Source organism: Glycine max, chromosome 13, assembly GCF_000004515.6.
Source record: "Glycine max cultivar Williams 82 chromosome 13, Glycine_max_v4.0, whole genome shotgun sequence".
NCBI lineage: Eukaryota > Viridiplantae > Streptophyta > Magnoliopsida > Fabales > Fabaceae > Glycine > Glycine max.
Window position 1 is genome coordinate 29,646,195 of NC_038249.2, and position 18,154 is coordinate 29,664,348.

An 18,154-nucleotide genomic window follows, 5' to 3' on the forward strand; every position below is an offset into this window, starting at 1 on the left:
TTGACTAAAAATACAGCAAATATTGAGGACCCCTCATCTCCAATTAAAAGACATGTTAAGTGGAAGGTGGCCCGCACCAAGCGTTACGACAATATGACATCTGATTCGGCACAAGAAATATCCGATAAAATAATGAGTTAACTAATATTGTTGAATTTGAATGTTTTCTTAATTTTATAATGACAATCACCACACATTGTTGTTTTTCTATGATGTAGGATTCCTTAGAAGATCAAACTACGCATGGTAGCTATGTACCCCATGGTCGTGATGACATACTCAACACTGCCAATGGGCGACCTGACCATGGGGGTCGTGTTGGTGCAGCAGGGGCAGGTGTGACAATTAATCAGTACTATGGAAGGGCATCACGTGCATCCAATAACTCCTCCACATCCATCAACCAACAACAATTAGATGAAGTTATTGTAAGGCTTAGGGAAGAAATGAGGAGTTAGCTTATGAAAGAAATTAGGAGTCAAATAGAAGAAGAAAGCAAGAAGAGCTTGGAAAAAATGACTATGGCGTTGAAACAGGCCATTAAAATAGAGTTGTCATAAAAAGAATCCCTGTGCTCACCCCCAATTAAGGCTGACATACAACAATTAGGTGCTCATGTCAGCCCAAAGGGAAGTAATGCTGAAACTGGTGTGCACTCTTTAGGGGAAGATGTTGCTAATGTCATACCAAGTATAGGATTGTATGTGCAACGTCATGATGGTACACAGTTGGTGCATTGGGAAAAGTATTGCATGGGGGTTCCACCATACACAGTGTGGCTTATGCAGATGATGTGGTAAAGGTCGATGCTGAAAAAGTAATCCATGCTGGCGTTGAAGTCGTACCCCACGTCAGAAATACAATATGTCAAGCATGCCATTGACAAATTCATTGCATGGCCCACACAGCTTGTGAAAGTTGTATCACATGAGGTAACACGTTTATTTTGTCGTACATGAATTAACACATTCATAGATTAGACATGAACTACCGACCCACATTCATTAACCATGCAGGATGCACAAATTACTCCAAACAAAGTGATGGTACATGTGCCAACGCAGGTTGATGTGGACACAAATGATCCGATGCGTGGGCTAATAAAGTTGAGTTTTGATATTTACAAGCCTATAGAATTTATGTTTGATGAGAGTAAATTTGGAATTGTAGATGGAGCTATGTTCGCTGGCTCAATCGCGATACTAATCAGGAAGTGTACTGAGTCACTCAAGTAATATAAAATGGTAAGTACTGAGTATCGAATTCACGGGAAACTTGTTTCATTCAGAAATTACTCATTCAGAGGAAAACATTTGTATAAAGCAAGTAATTAATAAAAGGGTTTCTGTCCACAATTTTAATTAACTACAAAATTAACTATCTAAATGTGAGAGGTAAATTGTGAGACACTCACACAACAATCCACATTAGGTATTCGCAATGTAATCGTGAAAATCTTTATGTCTCCGCAACCATGACTACAATTTAAAGTCTTGGGTTGGAGAGTTAGGGGTGTGGGTTGATGGAAGTTGGGTTTGGTTGTGGGATCGGAAGAGAGACTTTTTCTCGTGGGAAGGATGTTTTCAATCTTTGCAAAACATAGTGGCAGAGCAGAAATGACATCCACATATTCAAGATCATTGGTGTTGGAAGCAGGAGGCTAATGGGGTATATTTGGTGTCTTCTGCATATTTAACTTTGAAGGACAAGTTATAGCTGAAGATGGTGGTGTGGACTCGAAGCGACATTGGAGCAAGTTTATTCCTTTGGAAAGCCTTGCAGAATATATAGAGTACCAAAAAAAAGTTACACGGGAGGGGAGTGCTGAGCAATGCAAAGCCGGAATGTGAAGTGTGCAAGATAGAAGTAGAAACAATATCTCATCTGTTTTTTTTTTAAAATGTGCAAAGGTTGTACATGTCTGGTATCGATGCTTGCGGTGGGTGTGTGGTCTGTTATTCACAACAACATTGTCATTCATCTTAAACACTTCCAAGGATTATTGACCAACATTGGTGTGAAAAAAAGAGTGTTGGGATGTGATGGGTTATGCTATTTTGTGGTTGTTGTGGCTGGAAAGGAATAGGGTGGTGTTTTGTGAGCATGAAGCGTATTGTTTAGATATAATTGAATGCATTCAGTTGTTATGATGGAGGTGGCTGAGGTTTCAAAAAAAAGGTTTTGTTCATTCTTTCTACTCTTGAATAAATAATCCGTTGGAGTGTATGGCCCTTGAGAAGGAAAATTGATTCTATGGTTAAGGGGCCTGTGATGCTTCTAGCTCAGGGAGGTAAAAAATGGCACTTATACATGTGCTGCGATGACTTTTATTTTTGTGGTATAACCAGAAGGTTTTAATCTCCCTTTGCTCTTTTTTTAGAATAAAATGATAACTTCAATTGTCTCTATCCCCAAGTCAAAGATTGCACCCCACGTCTTGGTTAAGAGACCTAAGTATCTAACCAGTTGTGTCAACAATTGACTTTTTTATTGTTTTTTGGTTTTTTCTCAAACAAAATACCAAAATGGGTGGTGAAAAATACTAGTTACCAAAATGGGTTTTTGTGGCCATATAAGATGTCGGAAGTGTCATAAGGTGTGTAATACAGTGGTTTTTTACATTGGTTATTTTTACAACAAAAGTAAAATAGTATTTTTTTTTTTTTTTACATCCGTTGTTTAAAAAAGTATTCTTTCTTCATCAATGGTGAAATAATCAATGTAAAAAAGATAATTTGGCCACATAAGATGATGTCTCTTGCATCCTATGTGACAAAAATAATCATGATAGGAAAATAATTTGTTTGATAACCTATTTTGGTATTTTGTTTCGGAAAAAAATCCAAAATAATAAAAAAGTCCAACAACTTTTGTGCTCGAGTGATGTTAGATGTGATAGATCTGGGTGTTTTTAGCAGACTGATGTTGATTATATATAATCCTGTCTAGTTGTATAATGATCTTGTAATTATATGGATCTAGAGGGAACTGTGTTTTGAGTATTACTTCATCTGTTAGAGGAATAAGATGGTGCCCAACCAGGAGCTGAGGATATACCTGGATGGTATTTGTGGAAGTGAGGCGGATGAAAAGTGTTATTGTCTTTGATGTGGAGCTCGGAATCTTTGTTCTAAGCTAGTATTGTCATCAATATGGTACATCCTGTAACATTATTGATTATTCTTTATCAAATTTACTCTTTCCCTGCTAAAAAAAACCCATCAGTTAATCAGTTTGGCTTCTTAAAAAACACACAAAAAAAATCCAAACTAATGTTACTTCAAACGCATATATATTCAAGATTAGTCAACAATATGCAAACAGAGTTACCAGACGAAAACAAGACAGACTCGCTCTTCTAAAATCTATCTTCCAACCAATAAAATAAAATAATTAATAAATTAAAAGTTTAATCCCTCCCTGTATCAAAATACTCTCCTTCAGTCTGAAAACTAACCGTTTAAAAAACAATCCGAAGACTAAACACTCTCTCGCTGCAACACACAAGTAAAATATTAACATTTTAAATTCCCAATTGAGAAGAAACACCAATATATATATATATATATATATATATATATATATATATATATATATATATATATATATATATGTATATATATATATATATATATATCATTGTTCAAGCATTGCAGAATCAACGTCTGTTGAGCTAACTTTCGAAAGAAAAAAAAAGTCTTTTGAGTTGCATTGTTCTCTGATGCAGCAGAAGGTGAATCTAGTATACATCTATTTTTCCGTTGTCATTAGTATACTCGTGTTTTATATTGTACAGATTGAAGGCTTGCAAATGTTATGGAACCTTAGCCTCTTTCTTCTTCTCCATTATGTTTCTTCTCTTCTCTATGTTAACAAGATCCGGTACATGAGGAGGCTCGGGGAAACTTCTCTCAATTTCAAAAAAATAAATCGGAGACAGGTGGCTAGTTCTATGATTTTTTACTGTGTTTAGCATTTCGAAGTGGAGGAATTCCAACATTTTTACAGCATTACCTGCTCTCCTTTGATATAGATATTGGATAAAGAGTGGAATGCAATATTCTTTGTCCCGCATTGCCTGCTCTCCTTTGACGGATAATATTTTTTTTTTATCCCTAGAAATTGAAATTAGATACCAAAGGTTTATCATAACTCATGCAAATTGCTCAACAATTGAGGTAGACTTTCTTGGTGTCAGATAATATTCTTAATTTCAGTTTTTCTACTCATCTTTAAAACATTAACATAAGAAGGAAATTTTTTTACCATACCAGACAAGTGTTAGGATTTTAATTTAATGAATACATTCTCCTCAAGAACTAAAAATAATCCCTATTCCCTTGGCAAAATGGTAGATATTGTTACATTGTTAATGGAAATATTCTTCGAACTTCTAAAACTAAATTCTTCATTATTTGAGTTCATTGTTCCAACAGAAAATGCAGGATGGTTGGGTTTTGGAAGGGAGATTGTGTCACTTCCTAGCATTAGAACAACGGTGGAGATAGTCGGTCTAACTATCGCATCTTGCTGAACACACAACAAACCAATGTGTAAGGACTTCACAACTTCATTGGCCATGAAGGATTTTTCCAGTGGATCCATCAACTCAAAACATTTTCCTGCACACCACATGTTCCAAGCCTGCAAGTAATTGTGATATGTGAATGATGCTAAGTATGATTGAATAACTTCTTGATCAAGTATGAGTGAAAACTCATAAAAAGAAGAGTTTGACCATGTTCTAATAGATTGAATCCACTATTCTTTCTCTAAGCTCAATTAGTATTATTGAATAACTTCTTGATCAAGTATGAGTGAAAACTATCATATAAAAGAAGAGTTTGACCATGTTCTAATAGATGGAATCCACTATTCTTTCTCCCACTAATGATTTCCAAAACAAGAACTCCAAAGCTGAAAACACAGATTTCACTAAAAATAATCCTTGCATAGCATATTCTGGAGCCATGTATCCACTAAATGAAATCAATCGAATTTTGTTAGTTCCTTTACATTAAATAATGAAAAACAGGAATTTAATTTTTCAGACAATTAAGTACTTAAAACTACATTAAAAAAATCGTATTAACTAAAGAAATGTTAGATATCAATAAAACTCACAAAGTGCCCATTAATTGTTTTGTATTTGCCTGGTCTTTTTCCATTTTCAAATGCCCTCGCTAATCCAAAATCTGATATTTTGGGACTCATCTCATGGTCTAATAGAACATTGCTAGCTTTGAGATCTCTATGATTTACTCTGAGCCAAGAGTCCTCATGAAGGTATAATAGGCCTCCTGCTATTCCATAAATAATGCTTATTTTCCAATCAAGTTACTTTATCTGTTCATCATCTGGCAAACAACATAAGGTCAGATAAGATATATATATCAACTACAAAAATAGTATGAGAGGAAAACTATTTAAGGAAACGAGCAAATACCAAATAGTAAGGATTAGTGTCATGGCCCACTCTTGGGACATGACCGGCGCACAGACTATGACTTTCTTAATCTGGCCAGCCTATCCTATACAACATAACCTGTAAAAGAACACAACATATATATCTAGACAAATCCATATGCTGATATCTCATCTCATCCATTTAATAACAAAGTGAATTATAATTACTAATCACCAAGTGTCTCAAAACATCATACGTTCATCATCATCATATCTATAAGAGAGAATCATTTACATTTCAAAATACAAGAATTCTCTCTAAATCTCCTACTACCCGGGCCCCTATAGCTGCATTATACTGGAGTTACAATCAAAATATCCATCAGACACAATGAAGACCTACCAAAAAGATGATCATGTTCCTAGGTGTGTCAGCAAATCCCAGGAAATCGGTTACTCCACTACTGGGTATTTGAGAAAAGAAGTAACATAAAGGGGTAAGTCACAAGGACTTAGTGAGAGCATAATATACTAAGCAGACATGAAAGAGAGCACCATTTAACATAAATCCTTCCATTTCAAAAGATACTAAAATGACACTTAAATAAATAATGAACGAAAGATACACTTGCTTTTAGAAATCCATGTACGCAAAGAATATACATTTCAGAACTTCTCATAACTTGGTATCCCAGAATAATTACTTTAAAATCAAGTACTTATTCTACCATGTGCACATAGACCACATTATCTCTTCGTTGTGGTGAACGGTAATTATATAACTATGACATTTAGCTCGTAGGCTGCATTATCTCTTCGTTACAGCAAACGGAACATATAAATATACTATGAGAATTTAACTCATAAGCTACATTATCTCTTCGTTGTAGCAAACGGCATATATCATTTATTATAAAAAAATCAACTCATAAGCTACATTATCTCTTCGTTGTAGCAAACGAAAATATAATCATTATACTATGAGAAATCAACTCATAGGCTACATTATCTCTTCGTTGTAGCAAATGACATATCCTTCATGAACTCAACATAAATAAAATTAAACAAACGGTTCAACATTCATCCTTATATATTATCAAGATCTCAAAATATATATCAAAGCTCACCAAAAATATATATGTTCAGAAGTGTACTTGTTCCTCCATAAAAGAACTTTAAGGAAATCGCTAAGTATATTAGCTACTCACCTAAATAACGCATCACTGACTTTTACCGTTGTTAGGAAGGTCAAGCACTATATTTTCCACAGAACCTAAGCATTCACATAATAGAACAAGGGATTAGACAAAATCCCTAATTTTAGCAAACCTAGGGTTTTGAGAAAATCACAATAATCTCTAATACTTGGTTTCTAACTCTTTTTCTCACAGCCCATGACTAATCAGTGCTATAACATACTCATCTAACATAATGGGTCATAAACATTTACCTTAAAGAGATCAAACAGAAAAATCTAGAAAACGCGTAGTGTTTTTCCCCTTTTTCCCGTCACCTCCTCGTGCTTGGAAAAATCCAAAGATGAAAAAATTTTGCAAATTTCGGAATCATGGAAGGATATGAGTGAGAGATCGAAAGATTAAATTTTTGGGGAAGGAAGAGATGAGGTTGAGAGGGGTGTGGGCTACTGTAAGAAGAAAAGAACGTTTTTTGGAAAATGAGGAGAGAAGCTCTCGGGATTTTTAAGGTGAGGGGGGTGGTTTGTATTGTTACATTATTATTATATTGTTATTATTTTTCTTTTCTCTTTCCTCTTTATTTAAACGGTGCGTTTCAATTAGCCTTTACATGGAAGCAAAAAAACATTTTTTTCAGACACTTTTCTAGATGGCGTGTTTTTCTCTTAGAGATTTGTATTAATATTGATTACATAAGATAACTTGAGTTCTGTTTCACATTATGAACAGAAAAGAAATGTGCCATAACACTCTCTACTCTCTAGTATTATGATCATGGGTTGCAGATCCATTTCCTAAAAAAAATAGTATTATGATCATGGGTTGCAGATCCATTTCCTAAAAAAAAAATAGATACCAAGATCACACGGCACAACTTGTTTAATTTGTTAGCTAACAAGTAACGTAATATGCCTATTGTATTAAGTTCCACTTCTACTTTTAATCTAATACATATCAACTCCGCTTGATTGATTTCGATAGACCAAAATTTATTTGGAGCTCATAATATGATGAAAAAATTGTAGTAAAAACTACTAAAGCTCATGAAAAATGCTATTCAATGAAACCATCTGAAAACATATATATACCAAACAAGTTAGTGTCCAAGCTTCCATTAGGCATGTACTCATATAAAAGTATCATCTCATTTTCCTCCAAGCAACACGCCTAAAGTCTTACAAGACTGCGATGTTGCAATTTAGCTATAAACATTACTTCATTCTTGAACTCCTCTAAGCCATGTCCAGAAGCTTTTGAGAGCCTTTTGACTGCAATTGTTCTTCCATCTGGTAGAATTCCCTGAATAATCAATAAATAAAAGCACATTGAAAAATGGTAATGTTAAAATTAATTACTTATTTGATCTCACAATCTATTTATTTTATTTTACTTCGGCTGATTACTACTAAATAATTTAATTTAGTCCCTTAATTTTAAATATGATTAAATTTATTCTTTTAATTTTTCAAAATCAGCACAACCTGGTCATTTTGGTTCAATGGTGAACTCTAACGGTGTCAAGTCAATTTGGACAAAAAGAACCAAATTGTATTATTTTTGCAAATTAAAGTATCAAATTGAATCATTGTTAAAATTTAGAGACTAAATCAAACCATTATTAACAGTGGGACGAAATTGAATAAAATAAATAAATTGTCGAACCAAATATGCAACTAATTAAGTTTAATTATAACTCACCTATATCCAAAAACTTAAATTATTAAAATACCTTGTAAACGGAGACAAATCCACCTTCCTCAATTTTAGATGCTTCTGAAAAAGTTACTAGTAGTATGTAGAATTGTGATTAATGGGATTGTAGCAAGGTCTCCATTCAATGTTTGATCAGTATGAGCAGTACCTATCAGATATCATTCCATCTACAAAGACATGTTTTGAGTTCGTATTTGAACTAAATTAAATGACCATATTTGAGTATGCAAAAATAATCTCATAAAAATATTAGCAAGTGTTATGGCAGGAACTTACCTTTTCTAACTCTTTTCTTGTACTAGAAGCAGTAAACAATGAAACATAGTATACCTACTAACCCCGGCGCACTGAAGGAAAGGATCAACTTTCTTGACTTACTAGTACCTCCGTTGTCTTTAACAGTCCAAAAGACAAGACAATGTACTATCCTTAAAAAGTAGCACATATTTTGGGTCAATGTATTATGCAATTATTATTCAATACTGATTAGACCCTCTAACTGAAATATACAAACTATAAGAAATTAGAGTCAATCTCCAAGAGTCACAAAGAATGAGTGTATTCTTTGTTAATTCATTACAGAAAGTGAGGATACAATCCTTTTATATGATATCGTGATTGTGTAACATGTCTAATAACCCACCAAGCTATCTGTTCAAAAGGTATTTTTCCGAAAATTTACCATTATATAAGATTACAAGACATTAATTTCATCCATGCAGGTACATATCTAAGCTAAACCCCACGCTTGTTGACTTGATTGTCAAGATGTTTGTGTAGGTGTTCCAAGGTTTCTTCACCCGTCGGAGACTGTTTAACAGCCTCATGTGTCCACTATGTTCCAGGTACCAACTTTCTCCCTAAGAATGCCGTCGTTTGCTGGAAATCATTACTCCTTTCTCTCTTCATTGTGGAATCCAACTGGCCATCGAGGCTCCATTGCTGCCATCTCTGGCCTCCGCAAATTTGAATAGATATAGTGAAATCAGAATCAAGATATCATAAAACATGGATTTAAGAATGGTCAAAGGGATTCAATTCCCTTGTTTTTTATTCATAAAATATTCAATTCTCCAAGAGAGTTCTTGATAAATTTGTCCAATGTTCAATTCTACAATGGAGTTCATTAACCATTTCAATAGAGCTTTCGCTTCATTCCTTTTCATCAATTGAAGTCTCTGTCATGGTTCTCAAAAGCTCGTTTGAAAACTTCAGTGTTGTGATTTGTTTTTACGATTCCTTTTGATGGCTAATACTTTTCTACATTTTTTAAGAATGATGTTTATTGTTGGTACGTGAAAATTTAGTTTGAACCCGTTGCCTCTGACTCCCATCAATTCGCCGAAAAGAATGGCATGTCTGATTCCATATCTAATTTAGCCAAAAAAAAAAAAAGTATTCATTGAGTTCCCATTGATTATTACACTCTCAAACTCTATATCGGAGCTTATCTCAATACCAAGTCTTTGAATTCATACTTTAGCCATTTAAGAATTAATGTCGTGTCCGGAGATGATTGATGATATGGCTGGAGTTTGACACTGAATATGGAAAATGAAGATGAAGGGTTGGTTGATGATGATGACAGATTGGGTTTCAAGGTGAGGGGCTAATAGGAATTGAGTTCTGGCAAGAATCAAACATGTAAATTGGGGCTTGTGCACTTGTTGTGGTGAGGAGGAGGAGCATGAAGCCCTTAGAGTGTTCATGGCGGGAACTAGTGACTTTACCAGAGTTTTTTTTTTTTTTTGGTCAGATATTGTGTATAGTTTTCCGGCGCCCCTTAGTTTTTGTCGATAAAAAAAAAAAACTTTTTTTCCTATTATTTTATACTGGAGCAACCTTTTCGTGTTTGACTATACAGGATTGATGCAGTCAACTACTATCACTTTATATGATTCGCAAGTCAACTGCAGAGGAGATAATTTGATTATTAATTAGACTTAAATGTATTTTTTGTCATTTTATTTCTTAAAATTTATAATTTTAATTTTTTAATTTTTAAATTTTACAATTTTAATCTTTTATTTTAAAATAAAAATATTTAGTTCTCTTATTTATTATAAATTATAATTTTAGTCCTTTTTTAAAAAAACAAATACATTTAATTTTAGATTTTTTTTTGTAAAATCTGTATTTTTTATTCTTTTGTTGAACTAAAAGCATAATGACTAAGAGATTAACATTGTTTCATAATAAATAATGTAAATTAAACAAATAATCCCATATGTCACATCAATAAATTTAATCACATCAAGTTAATTTTTTATTAATTAATACTTTTTCTAATTTAATGAAAAGATGAAAATTACAAATTTTATAAAGGTAGAGAACTAAATGTTTCTAATATAAGATAGAAAAATTAAAATTATGAATTTTATAAAATATAACAACTAAATGTTTCTATTTTAAAATTAAAAAAAAATCAAAATTATGAATTTAAAAAAATAAAAATAAAAATTACATTTAAGCCTTTCAATTATTGGGTAGGCCTCTCAAGCTTGAATAAACATTACTTATTTGAACAAACGAAGCAGCACGGTTTGATTATTCAGCGGAACATTCTTGCCATTTGTGCATTAATTTTTCTTATGAAAGTGTAAGTATTGAAAATGATGATTGATTCTCGCTTAAAAGAATAAAGTATATTGGATGTACAATTTAGAAGAAAAATTGTTAATCCATAAGAAAAACATCAGCAATATACAATTTCTAAGCACTCAAACTGAGTCAAAACTCGTGTTAGTTTGTAATTTGACTTATTTTTTTACTTCCAAATATATCACCGTTATAATTAATTTAGTCAACCTTGTGCATCTTTACTTTAAAGAAAAGTGTTAGTAATTAGACTAGATTTTTTCCTGTAACATATTATAGGATGAGATCTTAGCTAGTATTGTAATAAATTTTATTAATATAACATTTTGTTTTGTGACTCGGGGGAAGGCATAATAGACGAGAGAGATTGAGACAGATACGGTACAAGGAGAGGGATGAGGTCAAAGGCAGTGCCAATTACAAACTAATAATTTTGCAAGCATTACTAAACATTTTATCATATTCGGAGTTCAAACTCTTACGTTAAAAATTCAAAATAAAATTTTATTATTGTCTCGGAACAAAATTTAAACAGCATTCCATCAAATATAACATTTTTCTTTAGTTTCATCTTATTTTTAAAAAATCAATATTTTTTAGAATTGAGTATTAACCTATAAATTAATCAAGCCTTGAATACTCTTTTAGTCTTCACAATTAATTTAGTAATTTTATTTTTGTCATTGTAATTTTTTTAAAAAAATTTCAATTCTTTTTAATTATGTTTATTTTTTTCCTCCTTAAAGTCACTTAGACAATACTTTTAACAAAACAAACATAATTTATTATAACTAAAACTGTTTTTTCTTTTTCAACGATAAAAGTAAAAAATATTAAATTATAAGGAACAAAACGATATTTAAACCATCCATCAATCATCATATTATTCAGGTAAGAACATTATCTCCTAAGTTTGAAAAAAATAAAATTCATCAAATAGTCAGGAAAAAAACAAAGATAGAAGTTATTAACTTTCCATGGTGGTAGTAAAAGTCAATGTCCAGCCGAATCCATATCCAACCCAAATCCAAATAAAATAAGGATACCATACCTGACAAGTTTTAAGATATTAATGGAATATGTTATGAAAACAAATCTCTGGAAAACCAGAAGAATAGAGAGTAGAAAAGAACAAAATTAGAAGAGAGTTTCTGGGAAGTAGCAGGTTCTCATTAGCCTTTCGATTAGCTTTATAGAGCTTTAATAGCTTCTCTAATCTTACACTAACCCAGATACTTTCTGTTATAAGAAAATAACAGAAACTGCACTAAGCTAACTCCCTAAGCCGTAAAGTCCTAAGCCAACTATAAAAAGAATAAGTACACACACCTCAAGGATTGAAATAATATTCCCAATTACCTTGGTAACATGGTAGAGACTGTTACATCATTGATGGAAAGATTCTTGGAACTTCCTGAAGTTGATGCTTCATTTAAGGTCATTCTTCCAACTGAAAATGCAGGGTGGTTGGGTTTTGGAAGGGGTATTGTGTCACTTCCCAACATTAGAACAACAGTGGAAATGGTCGGTCTATCTGCTTCATCTTGTTGAACACACAACAAAGCAATGTGTATGCACTTCTCAACTTCACTGGCTATGAAGGATTTTACCAGTGCTAGATCCATCAATTCCAAACATTTTCCGGCACACCATATGTTCCAAGCCTGCATGGATGTAATTGTGATTAATTAATATGTGAATGCTGTTAAGCTCTAGTTATTAGTATGTTTGAATAACTTCTTGATAAGGTATGAGTGAAAAACTCACATATAAAAGAAGACTTTGACCATGTTCTAACAGATGGAATCCACTGTTCTTATTCCCAGTTATGATTTCTAGAACAAGAACTCCAAAGCTAAAAACATCAGATTTCACAGAAAATAATCCTTCCATAGCATACTCCGGAGCCATGTATCCACTAAAGGAAAGCAATAGAAGTTTGTCATTTCTCTTGCATTAAATATAATATATAACTGGAATTTCATTTTTCAAATAATTAAGTGTTTAAAGCTGCATTAGAAAAATCCTATTATATATATAAAAAATGTTAGGTATAAGTAGTACTCACTAAGTTCCCATTACACGTTTTGTATTTGCCTGGTTCTGTCCTATTTCAAATGCCCTTGCCAATCCAAAATCTGATATTTTGGCATTCATCTCATCGTCTAATAGAACATTGCTAGGTTTGAGATCTCTATGAATTACTCTGAGTCGAGAGTCCTCGTGAAGGTATAAAATTCCTCTTGCTATTCCATGGATAATTCTTAATCTTAGTTTCCAGTCAAGTTGCTTTTTCTTTTCATCATCTAACAACATAAAAACAGAGAGGATATCTCAAAAAAAAATCCAGTTTGCAAAACAAAAAACTTAAGGACTCAAGCAAATATCAAATAGTATTTATTGGCCTTAGCATGGAAGAAGAAAATTAGAATTTTTATTTATTTCACTCAGTTTTCAAGAGATTATCTATTTCCCTTAAGGATATCTTATGATTATTGATTACATAAGATTAAATGAATTCAGTTTTACATAGTGAACCAAAAACGAAATGCACCATAAATTTCTCTGGTATTATGATCATGAGTTGTTGCTGTTATTCTTCAAAAGAAGCAGATACCAAAATCTCTGTCTGTTGGAATTACAGCACAATTTTACTATTAGCAAACAAATAATATACATCGTATTAAGTTCCACCTTACTACTTTAAACCCAATAGCACCAACCAACAGTGCCTCCACCTTGGCTCACAAAATGTTGAATAAAAATTTCCAGTAACAACTAAAAAAGCTCCTGAAAAATGTTATTCACTGAAACTATCTGAAAACATACCAAACAAGTGAGAGTCGAGGCTTGCATTAGACATATACTCATATACAAGTATCTTCTCTTTTTCCTGCAAGCAGCACGCCAAAAGTCTTACAAGGTTGCGATGTTGCAATTTAGCTATAAACATTACTTCATTCCTGAACTCCTCTGAGCCTTGACCAGAAAATTGTGAGAGCCTCTTCACTGCAATTTGTCTTCCATCTGGTAGAATTCCCTGATAACAGTTTGCAATAAATCAGAACATAGATAAATATGAAACAAGTAGAGAATCTTATAATAAGTTTCAAATCATTAATACCTTGTAAACAGGGCCAAATCCACCTTCCCCTAATTTAGATGCTTTTGAAAAGTTATTAGTACTATTTAGAATTGTGATTAATGGAATTGTAGGCAGGTCTCCATTCAATGTTTCCTCATCGAGCATCATCTCATCTACAAAAACATGTTCCTGGGTTCATATTTGAACTAAATAGGCATAATTGAGTATGTGAAAATAATCTATTAAAAATTCTACCAAGTGTTACAGCAGCAAATTACCTTTTCTAACTCGTTTCCTGTACAAGAAGCAGTAGACACTGAAACATAGTAGAGCAACTGACCCCAGAACACTAAAGGAAATAATCAACTTTCTTGATGTACTAGTACCATTGTCGTCTGCGATAGAATAAAAGATAAACAATTATATTTTTTTAATCATATAAAATTTAATAAGATTCAAATTCTGTAATTAAAAATAAAAGATAAATGTTCTCAAAGCCTGAAGAAAGCGGCTATTACTATAAGAGAAACAAAAGTGAATGTGTTCTATTAGCATATTAGGCATAGGAATTGAAGGGGGGAAATATAATGTCAAGCTGCAGGGTTTGATCGCTACTATGTATAACTATTTGACTTAGAGGAACTCATCTTAATTAATGTCTTCTACACCGTCTGCCTGCAACAGAGTATGTATGTATATATAAACAACATTCCAGGGCCAGTGTCATACAAGTTACAGCCAATTTTCAAAGTAATTAAGTGATGCTAAACTAAATCAAGACTGAGTTTAAATTTTCAAAACTAACTCATTTCACATATATTTTGAGTTATTTAGGCCAACTCTTGCTAACCAAAGTTGGGTGAATATTCTAACTGGTCCCCAAAACTGTGAAGCGTAGTCACTTTAGTCTCTGAAATAATAAAATTCAAAAAAGTTTCTAAAATTACAATCCATATGTACTCACATTAGTCCAATATTCAAAAACTTGTGTGATTTAAATGAAAATATTAACATACTTTCAGGACAAAAGTGACAATAAAATGACAACATAAAGACCTATTCTGAATCTTCTTACTTTCAGGGACAAATGGGATAACACATAACACTTTTAGGACTAAAATGGTAGTTTATCTAATCAAAGTTTTTATGGTAAAGTTAGTTCAAGCCCAACAATAACACACTTGAAATTCACATAGAAAACAACTGTTCAAGTACAAAATAGGAGGAATCCAACAAATTAGCAAGCCAAAACAGTTAATAGGCTACCTGATTTCTGGTAGAACTTCTCATCATCCATCCTCATCCCACAGGTTGGAGCAAAAACTGCCCATTGTACCTTTGTCCCACAACATTGTGGAAATATCTCTAACATTGCATTCAAACACTTCCTGCACTCATCACTTGGAAGATCCCTATCACACTGCACCCATCCATACAATGTCTCATTGTCACCCCAATCGAACTCCTCCACTGCCCAAAACTGCTTGGTCTCTATAGTTGCTTTTGTAATCAAACCCTCCATAGCATCCTCAATTCTCTTAGTTTCTGTTGAATTCTGTGTTTGGACCACGATCTTTGTGAGACAAATTCAATTTTTAAGTGACTTTAAAATATGACACATTGAAATGACCTGTTTGGATATTAAATTTAAAGAATTTTCAAAAATGATGAGAAATTTATTGGAATTTTTTTTAAAAATAAAATAGAATTACAAAACGCTGACAAGGTGTTTTGGTAGGGAGAGATTCTTTTCAATTTCTTAGAAATCTTGGAAGTGTTAAATTCCTATATTTGATATAACTATTTTAATGATCATTTTCATAAATCTAAAATTCACAAGAATCATTTTTGAATAAGTCTTCTACTAAACGTGGTTCGGTGGAGAGACTCTACAAAATGAGGTCAGACATCGTAGGATGTTAGTCAAGCATCGGCCAAACCAGTAAATACTTCATATCATATCAATCATATGATGATAAAAAAACGCTTTCTTAAGACACCGTGAACTCTAGAAAACACATAAAATGAAATCTGCACAAGCTTAAAGCACATGACTAAATAACTTTATCAAAATAAAAAACTAAAATACAGGAAAGTTGAATTGCTTTATCCAAATAAAATTTAAAAAACGAAAGAAGTTTAATTTGCAAATAGCTTGAATTTTTCAAATACCATACTCAAAAATTACCTTGATTTTTCTGGGTCCGGTAACGTTCCACGTTGGGCTTAAACTAACTTTGCCATGGAAACTCTGATTGGAGTAACGGAGGATGCAAACATCATACCATAGGATAGCGGTAACACTGTCAGGACACAGCCGAGAGATTTCGTTGACAGCAGTGGTGAGACAGAACTGGCAGAAGTATCCTGTGATGTCGTATCTGCAGCTGTACAACCCATAAACAGCATCGCCATAACCGTCGTTGTCACCACCGTTGTTGCTGCTTATGGTGGTGTAGTTAAACCCTTTGCTTATGGATGAATCATTGGTGATCCATGAGAGGAGGCTCTTAACGTTAGTTTTGTATGTGGGGCTAATAGAAGTTGAGTTCATGCAAGAATTGTAACTGTAAACTGGGGCTTGTGCACTTGTTGTAGTGAGGAAGAGGAGAATGAAGCAAAGACTAATCCTCAAAGGGGTCATGAAATTTTTTGTTTCCATTCTCATAATTAACTTTTGAGTGCTATGTTGGAGAAGCTAGCATTTTCGTGTGTACATGATTGATAAAGCTAAGTGGACTATACTGTACCGTATGCGTTAGGATTTAGAAAAGTAAATTGCAGCGTGGTTTCCTGGTTTGATTATTCAATGGAACATTCTTGTGTTGGGCGTAGATTTTCTTATTGAAAGGTTTGAATTTACGCGCTATGTTGGGCCTTATCTTTAAAAATAATAATTAATTAAGGACTGGTTGCTTAATTAATTTGTAAAAAATTGTTACTCGGCAAGAAAAAAACAAGATCAATATACATTTTCTAAGCACTCATCAATGTCAGTCAAACTCGTGCTAATTTGACTGCTATACTTAAATCAGTCCTTGGGTATCTATACTTTTAGAGAAAATTACTCCGCTCTCTCGTGAGAGATGCGGATATTACCATCTCCTTTTATCTTACGTTCAATTTAGTTCATTTAACTTGATACCATTAATGTTAATTATTGTTCCATATCCTAAGAGATGCTTATATTACAGTATCCTTCCCTTTCTATGTTCAAATATAATATAATTTACATTTTTCTCTTCTACGGTCATCTCTTCTAATATTAGAAAATATATTACTCTAGAGATATAAAAGATTGATCAGGTGATTAAGAAAGAAGCGAATGAGAGTGTGGGTTCGATTTCTCCTGAAAAAAAAACTAATAAATTAACAATTAATTAATATCTATTAATAAAAAAACTTACATTACTCTAACACCGTTAAAAAAATATTATTTTCAAAAATGTTTTTAAATAAATAATTACTAAAATGCATAAGTTTTAATTTTTTAATATTTAAGTTTTATTTAATAATAAATTATTAATATACATAAACTTATTTAAAAAGTAAAATATTTAATATATATATATATATATATATATATATATATATATTATGAAATACTTAAAATTCAAAATAAAGTTTCACGTAACAAAAATTTACCAAATAAAAATCAAATTTCTAAAATATTTCAATTATCATTATCATCATAATATTGTCACCAACACCGCTATTATTATCATGATCGTTGTAGCATCTATTGTCATGATTGTTGTCCATGTGTTGATGGATTGACAAATACACCAATACGTTCTAAGTAGTAAAGTTAAAATAAAGATCTCAGTGTCGAATTGATAAAAACTTTGTTTGTAATCAAATTAATAAAAAAAATTGACTTGAAAATATTATGAGAAAAATAATAATTTAAATTAATAAAGAATTAAATCAAACAAGAATTTAAATTAAAAGACAAAAAGATTAGAGAGTCTAATAATATTGTAGAAGTTAATTCAGAAGATGAGAATGTTAGAAACTTAGCCTACCAGAATTACTCTTTGATGTAATGTTAATGATTTTTTTTATGTATATTTATTTCAATTTACACCTGCATACTCTAACTTTGGTCCTAATTTATCTATTTTCTCTTTCAAATCCCTTTGTGGAACTAAAATAA

General features: G+C 32.3%; 1 protein-coding gene and 1 pseudogene across 1 annotated transcript; both read right to left on the reverse strand.

Moving 5' to 3' along the window:
- Positions 1–4,248: 4,248 nt before the first annotated feature.
- On the reverse strand, positions 4,249–10,024 carry LOC100812571 (putative G-type lectin S-receptor-like serine/threonine-protein kinase At1g61610; annotated as a pseudogene).
- Positions 10,025–11,926: 1,902 nt separating this feature from the next.
- Positions 11,927–16,766, reverse strand: CRK42 (cysteine-rich receptor-like protein kinase). The gene is made up of 8 exons (XM_003541519.5): positions 16,187–16,766; positions 15,265–15,553; positions 14,277–14,393; positions 14,038–14,171; positions 13,743–13,953; positions 12,982–13,219; positions 12,681–12,831; positions 11,927–12,577 (listed from the first exon to the last, which is right to left on the reverse strand). The coding sequence occupies exons 1-8, from the start codon at positions 16,664–16,666 to the stop codon at positions 12,269–12,271; spliced, it is 1,929 nt and encodes a 642-aa protein (XP_003541567.2). The 5' UTR covers positions 16,667–16,766; the 3' UTR covers positions 11,927–12,268.
- Positions 16,767–18,154: the final 1,388 nt, after the last annotated feature.